We start from the raw sequence: 19,871 nt of genomic DNA on the forward strand, positions 1-19,871 counted from the left end.
GCTTGAATATGTTGGTTGATGCCGGGCGGGTGTGGACTGATATTTGGCGGATTGGGAGGCCCGTTCCCAATCGTCGAAGTAAGTATGATTGAAGCGACCAGTCAGCGGTGTGACGGGCAAGTCCTCGTATGTTGGACGTCTTGGGATGGGAATGGGTCTCGTGGGAGATGATAAGGTAAGCGAATCAAAGGCGTCGATCGGAATGGGATCCGAACGAGGCGAGGGAGGAGTATAAGTAGACGATGTGGCTGTCAAATCTCGCAGGGAGGACAGTGAAACGGGTGTGGGGTAACCGTGCTTGGTGATCAGACTTTCCAGATGGTCTCTTGGTTGGAATGTTGAGCGACGACGTGATGACGGTGATAGGCCTGTAATTCGATCAGCGTGGGAATGAGAATGTCACACGTGTTTAAAGAATGTAAATATCGCGATAGCCGACGAATTATGTCACAGTGCGGATTTTATACCAGACGAACAAATCAGAGCAGGGGTAGGCCAATGATGACGGAGTGGAAAAGACACCCGCACAAAGAAAATCACGAAAACCCCCCAGAGAAGGCAAGACACCACTTACTGGAAAATGAACTGCTGCGGGAAGAAGGGTACAGTGAGGAGGAGGACGAGGGTGAAGAGGAAGAAAAGGAAAAAGAAAAGGAGTCGGATTGCTTTCTCATCTGTTGGTTTTTTTCTCTTAGTGTTAAGCACTTGCGGGGGACTCCACTATTGCGTAGGATGATCATGTAGCAGTATGAATAACACGATAGCGCATAAAAGGGGATAACAGTCTCGAATAATTAAAAAGACATAGACTCAAGATCCTCAATATGTAAAAACAGCAAGCAAAACCAAACGCATAGGATAAAAAAAAAAAAAAAAAATCAAAAGAAAAATCATAAGAAAAATCAAAAGAAAAGGTGAAGTTCATACCGTTGGCCAAATGACGGATGTGCCGGTGTTGTGGGTCAGGGCTTGCGCATTGGAAATTTGTTCTTCAAACTTGTACTTTCAAGATCTTCGGTCGATTTCTTCCTTCTCTTTTTTTGCTCAGTCGAAGGGAAATACTCCCTTTTAAAAGCTCCGAGCCAGGCACCTGTGAAACCCATTTCACCCAGGTACACACCTCCACGCGCAACCACCGGGTGACCAAGCTTCCAAGGCAGAGTTCAATCTTTCCATATCACATATCAAAAGGGGGGAAATCTGGGATCTCGATCGTCATGCGTGCAGTCATGTTTGATTTGCACCTTGACTCACTTTGATTTCCGAGCAGAACGGCTTATACCGTCAACCAACCACTGGCTGGCGTGAGGGGGATCCGCATCACCCGATACCTATCACCACGCGTGGAGGGAGAGAACCCACGCTTCCTATTGGTCCTGACGCCGTCCCTCTTTCTACTCTCTACACCTGGGCGTGATGGTCTGGGGTGCGTACATGTCTTGGTCCAAGCTCCAGTCCGGCCCGCTGGTGGCAAGGCTGCAGAGTTGAGATATACTTAGAACGACATTCTTCTGACTCTAAGGTTTGGGGTACCTCGTGCAAAGTAACATCCGTGGTCTAGTCACAGGCAGCGAACTATGAGGGGTGAGTGAAAAAAAGCAAAAAAAAAAAAAGAATATTAATCAAAAAAGGGCACTATATTCTGCACTCTTTATTGGGTTAGCTGCAGAATGGGCTGGGTGTGGTTTCATCATCGAGTACTTTGTAGAGTCGATCCCCTGCAGAACTCATCCACCGAGACCACGCGGATTAGCAAAAAAAAAAAAGGGGGGTTGCAAGTGGCAATTGTGACTACGCCGATCGAGAGAGGTTTTTACTTCCTCCGTGCTGCAATGAAAATAGTCAATCCGTGGTAGGTTTCGGGCCCTTTTGCCCCTGCATACAATCCTGCACCTCGGACCTTTCTGTTGTGCGACACAAACGGAAGGGTGATACTCCGTAGTTCACTTTGGAATACGTGGAACGGCTGCCAGCTTCATCCCGGAAATTATTTCGGTGAAACGCTTCGGAGATGCCCCATCCCCTACGGAGTACGGAGTACTTGTACACAACACAGCAAGCGGGTCGATCCAGATACACCCGACTACGTGTCGTAACCCCTCCAACAGCCCAAACGACAATGATTCCCTAATTATTCCCGCAACCGCCCATACACACCGCACTCTCGCAATATCAGATCCGCACCTGCAGCCTCAAACAGAAGCTCGTCCTCGCACCCTCGCATCGGACACTTCTCGTCCCGAAACACATGTGCATTCCTACCACGGAAATCGACCGAGCGCACAGCCATGCACTCCATCCACAGAAAGATAAGCCCAGGTGGACGGCAGCAGTTGGACAAAGCGTCTTAGCGGCGGGACACTGCATACAGGAAGCCCGAAAGTACTTTTGAGCTAACCAGTGGGATTATAAGAGGGGAAAAAATGTAATTATACGATGTACGATCAATGACATCAAGCGAATTTCGAGTCCCGTCGCTTTCTCAATTCAACACCATTGCGAATGATCCACCATACCATCGGAATCCCGCACCAAACCCACACCGCGCCCGTGAAGGTATGGAACCAGCCTATGCCGATCTTGTGGAGGAGCGGGAGGGCGCACGCCGTGACGCCCGCGCCCAGCAGACACCGCACTAGATTTACTGTTGCGCCTGCTGCGGCGGGGAAACCGGGGTGGAGATCCATGAGTAATGTGGTGCCCACTTGGCAGAGGGCGGAGGCCCAGAAGCCGAAAATCAGATCTAGACAGTATACGAATGCCACTGGATATTTGTATTCGAGGAGCCAGCCGTAGGTTATCTGATGGTCAGAACTCTGGATGAACGGGCTGGGTATAACACTCACGATTGTCGCTCCTGTGATGGCAAGGATAGGATATGCGAATTGCAGACGGGCTCTCTCGATCGGGAAATCGGGAAACTGTTTCATATCTGTGTCTGGGTCGAGATTCATCTTCCGTGCTTCGCGGCGATATACCCAGTCGAGATATGTGCCTGTCGTGAAGGTTGAAATGATCGTGCCGGCGCTCCAGGCTAGGAAAAGGATTCCGATTTGCTCGCTATTATAGCCGTAGGCATTCTTCATGAGGCTCGGCATGGTTGTCATGATAGCGTAGATACCGGAGTAGCTTTGCCCTATGAGAAGGAGAATCATCAATGATTCCGGGTCTGTGAGAATCACTCGCAAAATAGGCAGCGGGTTCTCGAGTCTGAATCTTGGTTTAACGGATAGGTCTGGTGATTTCCAGTGCCGATTTGAACAGACCATCTGCTTGATACTCCTGTTCCACCATGGCGGAGGCGTTGACCCGTCATCAACGACCTTGCGCGACGTTTCGGGAAAGAAAAGTACCATGGGAATAAGCAGCACGACGGTTAAGATTCCCAGAAACCAAAATATGGAATGCCATCCTAGATGACTGGTCAATAAACCCCCGGCGACGGGAGCCCTATAAAGACACCAATCTGTTAGTGGTAGCGTGACGACAGATGACCCGCTACTTACACTGTAGGCCCTATTATCTGCAAAGCAAGCATTACACCTAAAAACGAGCCCCTCTGCTTCGAAGCTGCTATATCAACAGCTACGGCACTTGCTAGAGCGATCGTCGGCGAGGACCCTGCACTCTGAAGACATCGCAGACCAAGCAAGCTACCATAGTCTGATTGGAGTGCGAGACCAATGGTGGCGGCAATGTATAGGATAAAGCAGAGCAAAAAGGCCGGTCTTCGACCCACGGCGTCGGAGCAAGTAGCAATGAAGACAGGCGAGATGCCTTGGAAAATCTGGCTCGTATAAGCGATAGCTCAACCCGTGGACCACTACGCATAATTATGCATACCATAAAGGTAGTGATTGTAAAGTTGACCTTCGAATCACTAACATGCAAATCCTCCGCGATGGGGTTCAGGGCAGTCAGGTAAATACTAGAGGACATTGGCGAGATCAAACTGGCGATGGAAGCCATGATAGTGATCAAATATTTTGACAACGATGTAAAGACCGAGAACGGGACCTGAGTGGTCCGTTGAAGTTCTGCAAAATCTTCATCTTGATACTCTTTTGCTGTTTCTGCAGAGTATAGACTTGTGTTGTTGCTCGCGCTATTGTCGCTGGCGGTGGTGGCACTCATGGCGAGCCGACGTGGAACGAAGCTGGAGATCTACCACCGTCTGGATTTAAGTTAGTAATTAAGAAGTCTTATTTTTTCCAATCAAGGGGGCTCTATAAATTGTCCGATATCTTGGTTTGGAACATGTAAGGCATGTTTGGTCTGATCTGCAGTCAGGTATGTTGGCATTCCACTTATCCTCCGCTGAATACAACGTACTTTGGAAGGGGCTTGGCTTTTCTCGACTTATGCAAAACTTGCTTCCATTCTAAGCGGTCTTTCTGGGTCGGGATTTGGCAACATTTCATGTTTCTGGACACAGAGGCGTCAGTAGAGCCAAAAAGTAAAAGGCCCGCGGCATGAGGGTATGGACCTGGGAGTGTAGACAATGACCCGGCATGACAGAGGAATTCATGTATTTTTGAATGAGATAGGAAGCGGTGTTGCATGAGTTAGTGTGACTAGGTGCTTTTTTATCTCCAGGGCTTGATATGGCTCTTCCAAGGTTCTGAAGAACAGTGTTTGTTACTATGGACAATCCGCTCATAAGGCCGTGGTAAATTTTACGACAGAACGAACGTTCCGAGGTTGGAAATATAGCAAATGAAGGCCCGGAATATTAATCAAGTAAGCTATAGCAATATGCAGTATTTATTAAGCCATATGTTTTTATCTTGCCAAGTTCGGGTCTTGGATATGTATTGGAGGAATTGGGCCTCAAGTCAAGTTTGGCAATGGCAGTTGACTAATTAATTTCCAAGGTTGTTAACCGTGAAAATTGACGTCTTACTTCATTAAAATAACACACAGAGTTCTGGAGAACGAGGCAAAATATTTTCTTTCCTTTACATCCCATTGCCACTTTCCAATTGCGTGCTGATATCTACACCCGCCTCCGAGACCATTCCCGCCATCTCTACCCCTCACCAATTCGACATCCACCACCTTGAGATCACAATGGGCATGAAAGCACGCTGTCAATGCGGCAAGATTCAATTCACAACACCCACAGACAAGCCACTCAAACTCTGGATCTGCCACTGTACGGAATGCCAGCACCAAAGCTCCTCCGCCTTCGGCATCACTGCAACATTTCCATACTTCGAGCTACCCACTGAAATCGCCGCTCTAGCAAGCAGCTATACACGAACTACCATCAAGGGCCGGGACATGGAGTGTCTTTTCTGCAAAAATTGTGGCGCGCGACTTTTCCATCGATTCAGAGATGTCGTTCCCGAACCAGGCGAGCAGCCGCATTTCTCTGCAATTACCAATGTGAAAGGCGGCTGTTTGGAAGATCTCAACAAAGAGATGCTACGGACTGCAGTGCATATTTGGTGCGAAGAGGCGATTATTGATATCCCAGATGGCGTGGAGAAATGGGATCAGGGACCGCCTCAACCGAATCCGCTGGTTACTTGAGCATTCAGGAACATTTGAGTTGATACTGGAAAACTTAGGTATCTTTTGAAACAACAAGGCGTACAAAAATAGCATGAGATCATCTTCTTATCCAACAACGGAGGTCCAACCGTTATCAATAGCAATTGTAGCACCATTGATCTGGCTAGCACCCCTGCCATAGGTCAAGTTCACGCAGAACGCAGCAACTTCATTGACATCAACGTGAGGTGCTTGAATTGCCTCCAGGACAGTCTTCAGCTTCTGCATTCCCTGGACATTGATGCCGGACCCGAAGGCATCAACAATGTTGGTCTCCATACCACCCATCATCAGAGCGTTGCACTTGATTCCCATGTTACCATAGTAAGCAGCAGTGTTCTTGGTCAACCCAACAAGACCGTGCTTACTAGCTGTGTAAGCAGCACCTAAAAAAGTCAGCTAACATAACAAAAACACCGAATAGGAATAAAACCTACCACTAGCCCATCCAGCCTTGCCGGCAACAGAAACAATATTGATAATGCGTCCATCAGGCTGCGGCTGCGCCAGCATATTGCGCACAGCGAGTTTGCTCAGCAGCGCCGGCGCGGTGAGGTTGATTGCCATAACGCGATCCCAGAGTTCCATGTCGAGATCACCAATCGGATCGAAGTGATCCATAATACCAGCATTGTTGACGAGGACATCGATCTTACCGAACTCGCCGATAAGAGTTTCAAAAAGGCGCTCGACCTCGCTTGTGTTGGTGATGTCGGTCTTGATGGCTTTCAGGGGTCCCTTAGGGGACAGCTCAGCCGAGGTAGCCTGCAGGCGCTCTTCGTTGACATCGCAGATAACGACATTGGCGCCGGCCTCAAGGAATTGAGTTGCGATTGCCTTGCCCAGGCCTCCGCCGCCGCCAGTGATGAGGCAGGTCTTTCCAGAGAGGATTTGATCGGACATTTTTCTTTATATTGGGCAAGTAAGAGTAGGGGATGACGCTTGTAGATGGACGAAGAAAGAAAAGGAGTGGAAGGGTCTAAATATAGGTACTTGAGTTCTCCTCGGCAATTCAAGCTAGATATTGGATGGCCTGAAGATAATGTGAATGTCCTTGATTTTGATTAAATTCTTTTCAACGGAAGACCGTCTATCCGCTTTCCGCTGGCGTAGGACCACGTTGATATCCACTTTTGACGTGGAGGGTCGGTTCGGGTGCCGCAATTTCTGGGGTACGACCAGCCTCGAAGAAATCGGACGATTCAAGGAAGCTGACTATGCCGAGAGAGAATTGTTATGTCCACGGGGATGGCCACGATATTTGCTGATTTGGGTGTGAGTTGCACGCATCGTATAGTCACATAACTTGTTACTTGAAGCAAATGAAAGGAAAAAACACTAGGTCACACGAAGGAGAGTAGTAGAAGTCGAAAAAATTGAGAAACGAAGCGAGATACCTGCAATTTAAGTATCTGCATGGATGTTGACCTATACATTTGTAGCCAATGTACATCCGGCTTCCGGGCAGCACCCTGCATAACCCGCAGCGAATAAGAGCTGCCCGGAAGCAGGCCCATCCGAGAGCCCTAAGCCCTATTTCCTCTTTGGGCCACATCGGGTTGTACTAGATGCTGTGAATCTTCTGGATCTCTCGAATCTCTCACAGAGCTGCAATCATATTTACTCCGTAGATATATAGCAATTGAATCATTTTGACAACGAAGGAGCGAATTGGTCATAAGAGGATGTTGGCGCCTGTGGGTGCCTGGTTTGTCAGGCTCACCACAGCGCAGATGGGCGTAGATCTAGAGAGCTTCCCTCTCTCCCTCCTTCTTCTCTCCTCGTTCCTCACAATACTTGATTTATCGCACTGTACTATTTCTAGAGAGCCCTACCAAAGCATCACATTGTACCAAACATATGCAGACTATTTCCTACTTCAATTTACCAGTGCCAGTATACCGACCGAAAATGATTCTAGAAATAAGGGCCCAGAGGTGCTCCGTATAGAAAACAAAGTCAATGGGATAGGTCCCGCGAAAGACCATTTGTAAGCAGAACCCTAAAAGAGAAGCAGAGAGAGAGTAAAATGTCTGGCAAAAGTCAACCGTGGTTAAGGGTGATCCTTTCAACAAAGGTCAAAGCCGCTAGAAGGGCGTTATCTTCTACTTGACAGCTTCTGATGGGTTCTGCGGCATGCTTACCAGCCACAGTGGAGACAAGTAATATGTCCCCCACATTTTGGAGGGTCAAGATCGTTTCAATATACTCAATTAGTACTGACACATCTGGAGGGCTGGGTCCAGATAGTTGAAGAGGGCAGAAAATTGGAGACGCTTGATAATTCCTAAAAGAGACAGCGGAATACGAACTGAGAACGATCAGCCTTGGTATCGCTATCTTTGGTATATGCGAAATGCCATTAATGAATGCCATTGATAGACTCGAAAAATAGAGCCAAGAGACAAGGCTTCGACCCAAGCACAACAAAAGGCTTAGATCAGCCCTCTCGGCAGCAGAGCTCACAAGGGCCCAAGCACCGGCCCTTAGCCGGCCTTACGCATAAGGTTCACCCGGACCGAGAGTGTAAATTGAGAGAGAAATATAGCTATTCAATTGGTGAAAACCAAGATAAGCGAAGAACATGGTCAGTTATTTCTCTTCCAATTGCCTAATTGCCTTATCGCACCTTTGATATACCCAGACGCTTCTCCCCGCAAAGGAAGCTGAACTAAGTGTGGTTCTCCGACCCGGTTGGCAGCCGAGCCCCACAGCCATCGCGCAGACCTTCTCTATCGGGCAACCGCCAGAGAACATCTATCTTATCACGATGTCAGTTTGGTTACTCTGGGGTTATGACAAAAAGTATGGGGTGTGATCGGGCGTTCTTCTAGGGTGTTCGTTTATAAGGCATCTCGCCCCCTTGCTGAGCGTCAATCCTGGTTACCATATTTGCCGTCTTCAACCCATAGCGATGTCAGCCGAAGACGACAATCAGAAGGTGTTTCAGGGCACACCGAGCGAAGATGTGCGCCTGGAGAACTTGGGATATGAGCAAGGTATGCTGAGCAAAGAATAATTCGAGCGTGGGTGCTAATTAATGTAGAGCTCAAACGCTCTTTTGGCCTGGTCAGCATGATTGGCTTCAGCTTTAGTGTCGTGACATCGTGAGTATAAATTTGAACAGGGACGAGCCATGCTAACGACGTTCATAGATGGACTGCATTGAGTGGTGTTTTCATCGTCGGTGTATCTTCCGGTGGTCCCCCGGTAATGGTTTTCAGTTTTATCGGCGTGAGTCTGTTGACTTTGGCTGTCGCAATTCCCATGGCAGAGATGTGCTCGATGTACCCGGTAGCAGGCGGACAATATTCTTGGGTCGCAGCACTTGCTCCGCCAAAAATTGCTAGAGGTCTCTCTTATGTGACGGGATGGTTCATGTTGATCGGTAATTTGATCCTCCAAAGCGTGCACGAAAATCCACTAATCCGTGTCAGGACTCCTTGCAATGGGCGCTACCAACAATTCGATCGCCTCCAACTTTGTGCTAGGCATGGCCAACCTGTGTTTTCCCGAATTCGAGATCCAAAGATGGCAAACAGTACTCGTTGCCTACCTCGTCGCTTTCCTCTCCACTGCCGTCAATCTCTGGGGGTCACATTTCCTGCATAAGATCTCCAAAGGAATTCTAATCTGGAATGTCGCATCCTTCGTCATTGTCACCGCCACGATCCTTGCGATGAATGACCACAAGCAGCCCGCCTCTTTCGTTTTCCAAGACTTCCAAAACGGCACTGGATTCGGCACTGGGATGGCTGCAATCATCGGTGTCCTCCAGGCTTGCTTTGGCATGTGCTGCTATGACGCCCCCTCACACATGACCGAGGAAATGAAGTCCGCTTCAAAAGAGGCTCCCAAAGCTATAGTTCTGGCCGTGGTTCTGGGTGCTATCACTGGATTTGCTTTCCTTGTCACTCTCTGCTTCTGCATCGGCGACATTGAGACTACTGCGAACACCAGCACAGGTGTACCCGTAATTCAGATCATCTACGACTCGACCAGAAGCAAAGCAGCCACTTGCGTCTTGACCACTCTCATCTCGGTCATTGTCATCGTTGCCGGAAACAACATTCTTGCCGAAGGATCTCGCTCGGTCTACGCATTTGCCAGAGATAATGGACTCCCCTTCTCCAAGTTCTTCAGCAAAGTCGAAAGCAAGACTCACGTTCCCGTCAACGCCGTGCTGCTGACCCTCGCCGTGCAACTTGCCCTCGGTGCCATTGAATTCGGTACTACGACGGGTTTCCAGACTGTCATTGCCATCTCGACCGAAGGATTCTGTAAGTTTAAGTCACAGTATCTCGCGAGAATCACGACTAACCGAATTTATAGACTTGTCATACGCGATGGCCCTCCTCAGTCGCTTGCTTGGCTACTACACCGGCCACGCCACCAAGCTCGACGGACCCTGGTCGTTCTCAGTACCGGTGTCGATCGCACTTAACGTCATCGGTCTCCTATTCCTCCTCTTCGCCGCAATCACTTTCAACTTCCCTAGTGAAAATCCGGTCAGCCACGAGTCGATGAACTATACAAGCGCTGCCATTGGAGTCGTTGCTCTTATTAGTATTATTACTTGGATTACAACGGGGCGCAAGCAGTTCTCGGGACCGGGTGCGGTGAGCTTCTTGAGTGGCCAGAATACTGCAGCTCCACATGCGGGAACGGTGGAGCGTGTGGATGAGAAGACTTGATATATGTAGTATAAATACCATAGATTGTTTCACACAGCCTGTATTTATAATAGATGAACTACTCTTGGATGTTTGCCCATACTGTGAAGACCAGGCACTTGTGCATAAATTTTCGGATGAATGCCCCGGAGTCGAACCCTGAAAGTGAGATTGGACGAGTGCGGCCAAATAGGTGCGGCCGAGCTATATCTGTAGGGTCGAGATACTACGTACATTGTAGGTAAATTGATACCCTTGGAATACCAAATTTCTATGTTTGGTATAAATACTACCTAGGTATTAGGTAAAGTTCAAGATCGGGAATCGTCATAATGGGAATCTATTGATCAAACCAACTTGTGTACTCGAGTTTAGGATCCAAAAATTAACACCGGGAATTCATGCTTGGCCGATGACTGACAGCAGCCTTCCACGATTGGCACCATCGGTCATAAAACAGTAGCTCAAAAAACAGCACAGAAATTTGGGTTCCTTGTAGCACCTTTGGATGCCAAAGAGCGCTCACCCACCCATGCTTCTGGTCAAAATTATGCGCTCTGAGTAATAATTCCATGTCACGGGATTTGGTAGTTCCGCTATAGTGGCATCAATGTTAGAAAAGTGACAGGGTCCACGGGTATCGGGCCAGGGACCATACGGTGTGTGTAATCCCAGGGTCTCGACAAATCTTCAACTGACAGTGGTCCGGCAGGTGGGTCATCAGTACGAATACGAGCGTGCAAAGGTAGTGTTGTGGCTGAAATGCGTCTCTGGTGTGAGCAAAGTCCAGTATTCAGACAACGATATAACTTGAGGCTGCATATCTTACCTGTTCGGATCTTGTGATTCCTTTTCACTATGTATTTCCAGAGAAGGCAGAGTAGTTGTAAAACGGTCGCGAAGAGAGCGAGTATTGCGATGATAGCTTCAGCGGACAAAGACATTGGTTCAGGGTATTTATTGTAAGATGATGATATATAATTCAATGCGTGTAATGCAATGTATTAAAAAATACTATCAACCAAACTGGCTCATCCATGCCTTTCAAATATGATGTAGGCCTCATAAGCTCACAGGTTTTGAACACGGGCGCACATAGCCCACCGTGCTTCAGTCTCACCTGCATATTTGCAGGGCTTGGAAGCAAATCGTGATTGGTTCGTCAAAACCTCGACAAATCATACCCCGACAACACGCTGCAAGAACTCGTAAGACAACAGAAAAAGCCAATGAGATGCGCCGAAAAAAAAAAGAACGGAAATGAAAAGGAAAAAAAAAAAAAAACCTTGATCCGGTAGAAGGCTGAGGACATTTAAGAATTTCTTTGGAAGGGTGATGTCTTTCCAGCATGTACGGAGTAGACTCATCAACCTTGAAAGTATCGTTGCCCACCAGGATTGCCGATGAGCGGATGCGTCTCCATCCTCTAGGGCTCACGTTCATACAAATTTCCCTAAAAAAACGCTGTTTGCTTGCTGGCTTCGTTTGTTTACATCTCGTTACAAGGTTGGGACCGGAGAGTCCTTTTTTTCCCTCGCGTGCGCGAATGAAAAATCGAATGATACAGGCCTAAAGTTTTTACTTGAGGCGAGGAGACCGAGGTGAACTTGTCTGGAATCCAGCTCAAACTCATCTTATGTGTTGAACGGCATTCAACTGTATACTCACAGAGAGTGAGAGACTGTGGTTGGAGCTTTCATTATAGCCAGGCCGCTTAAATGGGGGTTGACTATGTGGTATCTTTAGGAGCGTGGAGGGGTATGCTTTGATTCACCAATTCAAGTGACCCCCACTCCAAGAGGTTGGGACTGATTTTTAGGAAGAAGAAATATGAGTACACTGTCTTGGGGCGTATGGACGATGCAAAATACAACGATAAGGTTACGATCGGGAAGCTGGGCGCAAGAGGCCCCCGAGGCCTTGTAGATGCTAAGAGGCTATAAGAGAGACATCATTTTCAATAGGAGACGGAAAGCGTCGTGTGCTGACTCCCGAGGTCCATGGCGGGGAGGAAATAAGAAATGCTCGATATTTGCTAAGCCGGCACTGGCAGAATCCGAAGGTGTATAGTGTGCAAGGGCAGAATCGCTAAGAAAATCTCGTTTGCTTTTTGGCATGGATGGACTACTGACCTGATGAGCTCCAACACCTGCGAAGTATACAAAGAGGGGCTAGCTCGACTACGCTACGGGTCTACCAATATCGCATGATCAGGGAGAATGCCTACTTACCAGATGTTGATGACTCTAGCCGCCTCAGCCCAAACCGTGGCGAACCAGGCCAACAGGCAAAATGTATAACGAAGCTCGAACCTCTTCGAGCCCACACGCGTTGGAGATTGACTATATTCAAATAGGCCATAAGGTCAGGTCAAGAGATACCCTGGACCCTGGACCCTAAACCAGTGCCGGGAATTTAAGAAATTAAGGTGTGGGGACGGGAAGATCCGAGAGGGAAAAAGGCTGAAACAACCCTCGGATGAAGAGCCCGTTCGGTCCAGATCTACTCTACACCAGACAGGGGCATCAAGCCATCCACTTTAATCCACTAACTTGACAGAAAGATGACACCGCCACTGTCTCTATCTAATTTCCCCGTTGAAATTTCCCCGAAGATATAGAGATGTTGCTCCATGTATTAAAGAGCGACGATCCCTGGTTCTACCGATCAGACAGACATAGACATACCCTCCCAACATGCGTGGGACTTTCGTTCTTTTATTGCTCTCTGCGGCGCTGGGCGCTAGCGCGGCTGTCTCCAAGTCCAACCTCAAAAGTCACGTCGATGTGCTGGCACTCGACTATTCTTTTAACCCCGTCGAGCCTTCTTACTGGACTGGATATCCCCATCATCGCCGCACTCCTTTCGCCGTGTCGCCCGATGGAAAGTCTGCATACGTTGCGTATCTTGACTCTAGTGCGACGGATGTCCACGTTCAGCAGGTCGACCCCACTACTTTCGCTGCCACTGGTACTACCGTGACCGTGTCCGGTGGAAAGGAAGGTGTGTATGATAACCAAGACGGCAAAAGACCCGACTAACACAAGATACAGCCGGTGGTCTTGTTGCTCACAACGATGGATTTGCTCTTCTCACAAACGAGGCGATGCCCTCTGGCACCACCAACGCACCCCCCAGTGACACTCCCGTCCCTGTGCTGTACCGCTACACTTCCGGCAAGCAGACCTGGAAGACTTGGCTCGGTGGACCCGGTGTCCACGCCTCCGAGGGACTCTCCGCCTCCCCCGATATGAACGGTGATCTCGTCTACTCCGAAGCCGCCGAGCTGTACGGCGCTTACTTCGTTGTGACCGACTACTCTGGCGATGCATCCGGCCACTTCGGTGATAGCGTCGAGTACGTTACTACCGACGGAACCCTCAAGGAGATTTCCGGTGCCACCAGCGCATGGGGATGTAGCCACAACACCGGTATCGCATTTGAAGCTGCTGATGCCGCCCCCTTTGCTGGTATCTGTGCTGAAGACCAGGGTGCTATTTGGTTGAACACCAAGACCCAGGGCATGACCACTGACGGCGTCAAGATCTCCAACGAGAACACTACCAACGGTGCTTCCGGCGAGCCCATGGGTGGTATGTCCGGTAGCTACAGCGCACTGGCTCGCTTCGCCGAGACCACCAAGTACATCTTCGCTTGGGTTTCTCGTGGTGCCATGGACGTCACCGAGAACGCCTGGATGGGTACCGGATACACTAACGTGCAGAACCGTACCAACGGCCGCAACGTCGCCATCGCTCTCTTCTCTGACAAGTACACCAAGGTCGGAGCCGAGGCCACCTCCGTTGTCGGCACCGAGGATGGCGATAGCCAGATCAACTGGGTGACCTCCGGATCCAACGATTGCTCCAACGCACACGCCGCTGCTTTTGGTAGCAGCAATGCGCTGATCACCTGGGAAGAGATCTCCAACCCCACCTGCGACTTCATCGCTATGGGCTGCCGCGGTCAGTTTGCTGGAACCTTCTTCCAAGAGGTTGACTCCACTGGCTCCAAGGTTGGTGAATCTTTCAGCAGTGACGACGTCTATGTCGCTGGTGACATGGTCACGATGTCCGACGGTCGCATCTGCTGGCCTTACGTTAGCATGACCTGGGATCTGTCCCAGGCCAACGACGGCTCTTCATCCGCGACCGGAAAGAAGCTGAGCTTCGCCTGTCTTGGCCTGGATGGCACAACTGAGTCATCTTCAAACTCTACTGCCAGTGCGACCGCCAGCGCGGCTGCCAAGGTTTCTGTTAGCGCGACTGCCTCCGCGGTTACCAAGGCCGCTTCTGCCGAGGTCACCGCTGCCGCCGCCGAGACCGCGGCTGCATCTGCCGAGACTGCGGCTGTTGTAAGCCAGACCAGCGAAGCTGCCGTCGAGTCTACCAGCGGCAGTGTCGCTGCTATTGGCAATAACGACAATGTCGCCTCAAGCAGTGCCGTCGTCGAGTCAGTTGAGGCTGCCACTGCTGTTCCCGCTGCCACCGTCAGCGCCGTAACCAGCGGTGCCGTGGATGCCATTGCCAGTGCTTCAGAGACCGAGGTCCCCGTTGCCACCCCCGTTGATGCCCCTAGCACCCCTAGTGCGGTTGCTGCCGAAAGTGGATCCCCCAGTGATTCTTGGGGTGCCGTTCCCAGCGGCGCTGAAAGTTTCCCTAGCGCGTTCCCAAGCGACGCCTTCGGTGCTTTCCCCAGTGGTGCGTTTAGTGCTGCCCCTAGTGCAACTCCCACTGGAATTTCCCGTGGCCATGGACGTGGTAAGGGTCATCATGGTCACCACGGTCACGGCTGGGCTCACGAAAGCTACCATGAGCAGGCCCAGGCCGCCCAGGCCGAGCCCACCGTTGGCTCTTGCAAGTCCAACTAGATTGGACTGTGTATTATACTAGAATATCATAGGGCTTAATTAGCTGCCAATAAACAAGTATATGGTGTTCTACAAGAAATAGGCCCCAGAGGTCAAGCTAAGTCCAGCGTCACATTGGAAGAGTCCTGTAACACCCTGCACCACATAGTAAAGCGGGAATAAATTTGGACTCGTCGAGAAAAGCCAATTTCCCACGATAAAGAGCTATGACCGCAAACTACCCATCTCAAAAATCGAACTGCCAAAGGACAACCAAGCCCCTCGGAGCCTTGGACAGTATTCCAAAACTCAATGGCAAAGATCATCCAGCTCTCTCTCCGCCTCATCCAACTGTCTCCGCCGATTCCTAATCTCAACCTGCTGAGCCGAGTATGCCTCCTGCTTCATCTTCCTCCACTCATAATCCCTCTTCGACTTCTCGTATTTCGAAAGATTCTCATCCATCTCCTGATGAGCTACCAAGACATCCCCACTCTCGGGTTTGTACATTTCATCAAGCTTCTCTTCCTCGACCTTCAACAGTTGACGGGATCCCACGATGAAAGACCGTAGAGACTCGCTCGATCGACCTGCTTGCATTTGCGAGGGAGTGCTGTTTACCTCCAAGTTCTCGGGCATGACGTTCGATGCTTCGCTCTGCACTTCAAGGTCAGCCTCCACTTCGCGTTGGAGCTGGAGGTCGACTTTAGGTTCGTCTTCGTCTGGCTGTTTTGCTGGGACTGGGGAGAAGGTGTCCTCGAATTCCGGGTTGATTAACTTGTCGTTGCGGAACTGGGTCAGATATGAGCCCCTCTTCTTTTCATGATCACATGGTTCCCGGGTGTTTTGGTTGGGCTTACTATCATGATTGTGGAGGGTGAGGTCAGGAGGTCAGAGGTATCATGGGGCTGTTCTGTGAGAGGTTCAGAAATGCCAGAGATGTTTCCGGCATGGTATGATGGCTCAGCCGTAAATGCGGTAGGGACATCAGGTATGGCGGTCCTAGCCGCAAAACCTGAGCTTGGTCTATTTCGATATGTTATGATCGTATGGGTGCTTTCTGTTTTCCTAGATAGAAGTGGCTTACCGTATGAAGGTTGGCTCTGTTGGACATTTGCTTTGGCCTGAGGGACCAGGAGTAGCATTTGGAATGCTAGTATTTTCAGGAATAGCAGGATGCTCGGGAATGGTGGGTAGGCTTTGGTGACTACTTCTGGTGGAGACCATCGTTCCGTTCAATAGTAGCATTTCAGTTCTGCAAGTTGGAACTGGAGATGGAAAGATGGAGAATAATAGAGTGATGATGAGCATATAAATCATTCTAACTGTGGAGAGCTCTTTTATAGGCATGCTCTGTGCTCAGCAATCGTAACATTGGTTGTTTGATATTTGCTTCAAGATTTCCTATTTGGGAAGGTGACATGTGCTACAGTTAGCAGAGTGCATGTTCCGTCGGTCAAAACCCGTCAGAAGTGGTGAGTAGTTAGTCCTGAGGGGTGGTATAGCGGGCAATAGCCCGGACAGGTTGTCCTGTTAACCTCCCCTCAGCCTGGCGGCCAGGGTGCGAATCCTGTTTACGGAAGTACCTCTACAAACTTCCAGGAAGGGACTATACGATCTTCCACGTTCAATCCCTGGCGGCCCCTTTTTTTTCTCTTTCTTTTTTTCCTTCTTACATTCACTTAGCATGTCCCCGTCCACAACCCTCTGTTTCTGATCTTTTGTTGACTGATTGCTCAAGATGCTACCGTGGTTTGACACCATCACCAGAACCGTCAACAAAGTCAATAGGCCACACTCCCAAGCAGCTTGTTATGCCTCAGGCACCAGGGGGTAATTAAGGCACCGGGGTTTTACCATATCTGTCTTGATGTGATCCGAACAATGATCCGAGCAATCATGCATATAAAGGCTGGTGTGCCCCAACGTCATCCAGACACTTGGAAACAGAATTGATCACTGGCTGTCCTGAGTATTTCACCTTGGGAGTATGTATATCCTTACACTTTCAATACTCTTAGTCCCTTCCAGTTGAAGATATACAGTTTAGGGCACCAATGCGTGTTACCATGGTCGTGTTTAACCTTCCCCATACTTCATCTTGCATATTGTGTTACCCACAAGCTGAATGCCTATCTGATCTGCAAATCTTGTCCAATCAAAAGGGATGCATCTCGTCAGATATCCATGATGGTTCATCAACTATGCACAGAGTCGTCACAATGTCATCGAAGAAAGTGTCAGCCCACCACACCACTGGACTTGAATGGTCCGACAAAATGAATGGCCAAAGCCGAGCACCGAGCACAAATGAAAGATAAAGATGACGCCAACTCTGGAATATTCCAATCAAAAGTGACTGATCAACTAGTGGCAAGGGCCTCGTTTACCCAACTGGCGGTCTGAGTCTGCGATGGGACCCCACATCGTCGAATCCCTATGCACGAGCCACGCAAGATCGGCACGGATCTCAATATCGGTGTGCTGTTTGTCCAGAGTGATGATATGGTTTACAAGACGTCCAATCAGACTGAAATCACTGTATTGATGAGATCATGCTTCGGTCGCTGGTAAGACGTGTGCAACATCTAGCGATTGCGCCTCCACATTCCAGACTATGGGGACAGCCGAGCGAATCCAGTCTGCTACTCCGCCAGATCTGCCCGTGTTCGTGCTAAAATAGCCATGCAGTACTCCGTACATAGAACATGCGGTATGAGATTCACCAATTAAGTTTTGCCCCGGCTCTGGGGCTAGGCAGTGGGGGAGACCTCCTTTAGTGCTCTGGGTATTTTTATCGTCTGAGTTATATTGAGCAGTCTTCCCCAGCCTGGATCAGACCACACTGCTCTGAAAAAAAAAAAGCGGAGCGTAGGATTTTGCCCTTCTACAATTTACACCATGCTGGCCTGTTTCTTTCTGGGAAGTGCCGTGGCCTACAACTTGGTCATGGTGATCTACCGACTCCATTTCCACCCATTGAATAAAATACCAGGACCCCGTTTAGCAGCCGCGACAGGGCTCTATGAGCTCTATTTTTCGGCCTGGGGAACCGACGGCTTCAAACAAGAGATCGACGAAATGCACCGAGCATACGGTAAGCATACTCCGCGTCTGAGGTCTGGAGCATTGCACTGACACGCACAGGACCCGTCGTTCGGATAACTCCCGACGAAGTGCACGTCGAAGAGTCAACCGGAACACGCACTGTAGACCGGTGGATCAAGGGAACGCGGAAGCTATCATCTCACGGCCACGCCTCGCACAAGTTCCAGATCAAGCGGCGATCCATATCTCGAGTCCGATCGATGCTACGAGTGGAGATAAATCAGATCATCAGTGGATTGGTCGAAAAGCACCAAGTGCACCGGGTGGTTAGCCAGAAAATGCGCCCGTTAATGCAAGACAGAGTTTGGACCGTCGGAGACAGTGATCCAGAAGACGCAGAACATGAGATTAACCTTTCTCGGATGTCGCGAGCCTCTCAGGTCAGGGCCTGAAATTAAGAACCCGAAGTTGGAGTCGACCAGTGACCAAATGCGGACTGAGTTTCGGGGTTCAGACGTCAATTCAGAGTTCACCCCCCGCGTTGACGAGAAAGACCCGGATGTGAAGAAGTTAGCCTTTGGTTCGGCCAATGTGCTATCATGACAGACAGGAACAATAAATCCGGAACTTTAGTCTTGGATCAACAGGACTTTTGAGGATCGCGAAAGTCGGCCTTGAAGGCGGTACCGAAATTGTCACCCCCGCCCCGATTGGCATTTTCTCTTATCTTCTCGCGACATCCAACCTCCAAGTCTGCAAGTCGAACCTCGCCATCATGGTAAGTGGAATACAGAGGTCCCTGTTTTTAATGCTCTGTTGCTAATTGTTCCAGCCTCACGCCGACTCCTCCTACTTCGCGCCCGGCTCGTCCAAAGCCGATGTATACGAGATGCTGCTGATGCAAACACAAGGCCTCTTGGACGGCCAGAGGAATTGGGTCAGGTGCGTCGCGACAATCCCTTCAAACAATGAATCCCACTAACATCAATCCAGCAATCTCTCAAACGTCGCATCTCTCCTGTGGCACGCCTACGCCTCCCTCCCCGCCCCCTCCTCCTCCGTCAACTGGGCTGGCTTCTACATTCGCGACGACAAATTCCCCACCCTTGCCTCGCCCATCTCTTCACCCCCACTGCCCGGCGCGCCCGGCACTGGCGGTGTCACCATTTCCACTACATACACGTCATCGGAAGACCAGCTCCTTCTGCTCGGACCCTTCCACGGCAAGCCCGCGTGCCAAGAGATCCGTTTCGGAAAGGGCGTTTGCGGTGCTGCCGCCGCCAAGCGGGAGACTGTTGTTGTCCCCGACGTGGAGGAGTTCCCTGGACACATCGCATGCGACGCAGAGAGCCGCAGTGAGATTGTTGTGCCTATCCTTGTGAACGGAGAGGTGTGTGCTATCCATGATGCTTGGGTTGAAAGCCTTACTAACGAATAATAGGTTGTCGCTATCATTGACATTGACTGCACCGAGCCCTCCGGCTTCGATGACGAAGACAAGAAATACCTCGAGCAGCTGGCTGCCTTCTTGGCTGATAACTGCGATTGGTAAAAATGTTGAATATAATCCAAGTCCTTGAAGACTTGATTTGGATGGAGGAATTTATACACACGTCTGCTATTGGTGGTTGCTGTCATTTTACCTAAAAGTTCTAGGGATTTCTTTCACAAGGGCCTGCTACTGCTACAGGCTCTTGTGCATGTTTTTTATATCATTTTGGACACGGAGTAAATCAAAGAGGATT

The 19,871-nt window shown here is 49.7% G+C and overlaps 10 protein-coding genes across 10 annotated transcripts; 7 read left to right on the forward strand and 3 right to left on the reverse strand.

Annotated features, from left to right (window-relative positions):
• Positions 1 to 8: 8 nt before the first annotated feature.
• On the forward strand, positions 9 to 235 carry N7506_004408 (uncharacterized protein; the record flags this gene model as incomplete). The annotated part of the gene is given in 3 exon segments (XM_056953702.1): positions 9 to 78; positions 102 to 175; positions 191 to 235. 3 exon segments carry the CDS (start codon positions 9 to 11, stop codon positions 233 to 235), a joined length of 189 nt encoding a protein of 62 aa, XP_056812591.1.
• Positions 236 to 2,453: 2,218 nt separating this feature from the next.
• N7506_004409 (uncharacterized protein) lies at positions 2,454 to 4,134 on the reverse strand (the record flags this gene model as incomplete). The annotated part of the gene is made up of 3 exons (XM_056953703.1): positions 2,454 to 3,450; positions 3,507 to 3,787; positions 3,844 to 4,134. The coding sequence occupies 3 exons, from the start codon at positions 4,132 to 4,134 to the stop codon at positions 2,454 to 2,456; spliced, it is 1,569 nt and encodes a 522-aa protein (XP_056812592.1).
• Positions 4,135 to 5,070: 936 nt separating this feature from the next.
• Positions 5,071 to 5,535, forward strand: N7506_004410 (GFA family protein; the record flags this gene model as incomplete). The annotated part of the gene is made up of 1 exon (XM_056953704.1): positions 5,071 to 5,535. One exon carries the CDS (start codon positions 5,071 to 5,073, stop codon positions 5,533 to 5,535), a length of 465 nt encoding a protein of 154 aa, XP_056812593.1.
• Positions 5,536 to 5,622: 87 nt separating this feature from the next.
• N7506_004411 (SDR family NAD(P)-dependent oxidoreductase) lies at positions 5,623 to 6,459 on the reverse strand (the record flags this gene model as incomplete). The annotated part of the gene is made up of 2 exons (XM_056953705.1): positions 5,623 to 5,942; positions 5,994 to 6,459. The coding sequence occupies 2 exons, from the start codon at positions 6,457 to 6,459 to the stop codon at positions 5,623 to 5,625; spliced, it is 786 nt and encodes a 261-aa protein (XP_056812594.1).
• Positions 6,460 to 8,470: 2,011 nt separating this feature from the next.
• N7506_004412 (putative GABA permease) lies at positions 8,471 to 10,250 on the forward strand (the record flags this gene model as incomplete). Its single annotated transcript, XM_056953706.1, has 5 exons — positions 8,471 to 8,555; positions 8,603 to 8,663; positions 8,712 to 8,944; positions 8,994 to 9,836; positions 9,889 to 10,250. 5 exons carry the CDS (start codon positions 8,471 to 8,473, stop codon positions 10,248 to 10,250), a joined length of 1,584 nt encoding a protein of 527 aa, XP_056812595.1.
• A 2,675-nt stretch (positions 10,251 to 12,925) lies between these two features.
• Positions 12,926 to 15,099, forward strand: N7506_004413 (uncharacterized protein; the record flags this gene model as incomplete). Its single annotated transcript, XM_056953707.1, has 2 exons — positions 12,926 to 13,232; positions 13,283 to 15,099. 2 exons carry the CDS (start codon positions 12,926 to 12,928, stop codon positions 15,097 to 15,099), a joined length of 2,124 nt encoding a protein of 707 aa, XP_056812596.1.
• A 288-nt stretch (positions 15,100 to 15,387) lies between these two features.
• On the reverse strand, positions 15,388 to 16,326 carry N7506_004414 (uncharacterized protein; the record flags this gene model as incomplete). The annotated part of the gene is made up of 3 exons (XM_056953708.1): positions 15,388 to 15,891; positions 15,939 to 16,080; positions 16,166 to 16,326. 3 exons carry the CDS (start codon positions 16,324 to 16,326, stop codon positions 15,388 to 15,390), a joined length of 807 nt encoding a protein of 268 aa, XP_056812597.1.
• A 1,191-nt stretch (positions 16,327 to 17,517) lies between these two features.
• On the forward strand, positions 17,518 to 17,761 carry N7506_004415 (uncharacterized protein; the record flags this gene model as incomplete). The annotated part of the gene is made up of 2 exons (XM_056953709.1): positions 17,518 to 17,648; positions 17,671 to 17,761. 2 exons carry the CDS (start codon positions 17,518 to 17,520, stop codon positions 17,759 to 17,761), a joined length of 222 nt encoding a protein of 73 aa, XP_056812598.1.
• A 218-nt stretch (positions 17,762 to 17,979) lies between these two features.
• On the forward strand, positions 17,980 to 18,578 carry N7506_004416 (uncharacterized protein; the record flags this gene model as incomplete). Its single annotated transcript, XM_056953710.1, has 2 exons — positions 17,980 to 18,175; positions 18,226 to 18,578. The coding sequence occupies 2 exons, from the start codon at positions 17,980 to 17,982 to the stop codon at positions 18,576 to 18,578; spliced, it is 549 nt and encodes a 182-aa protein (XP_056812599.1).
• A 323-nt stretch (positions 18,579 to 18,901) lies between these two features.
• On the forward strand, positions 18,902 to 19,678 carry N7506_004417 (GAF domain-containing protein; the record flags this gene model as incomplete). Its single annotated transcript, XM_056953711.1, has 4 exons — positions 18,902 to 18,904; positions 18,959 to 19,068; positions 19,120 to 19,516; positions 19,568 to 19,678. 4 exons carry the CDS (start codon positions 18,902 to 18,904, stop codon positions 19,676 to 19,678), a joined length of 621 nt encoding a protein of 206 aa, XP_056812600.1.
• Between the last annotated feature and the right edge of the window lie 193 nt (positions 19,679 to 19,871).

This window comes from Penicillium brevicompactum, assembly GCF_028827555.1.
Source record: "Penicillium brevicompactum strain IBT 35665 chromosome Unknown utg000003l_segment0_segment0, whole genome shotgun sequence".
Lineage (NCBI taxonomy): Eukaryota > Fungi > Ascomycota > Eurotiomycetes > Eurotiales > Aspergillaceae > Penicillium > Penicillium brevicompactum.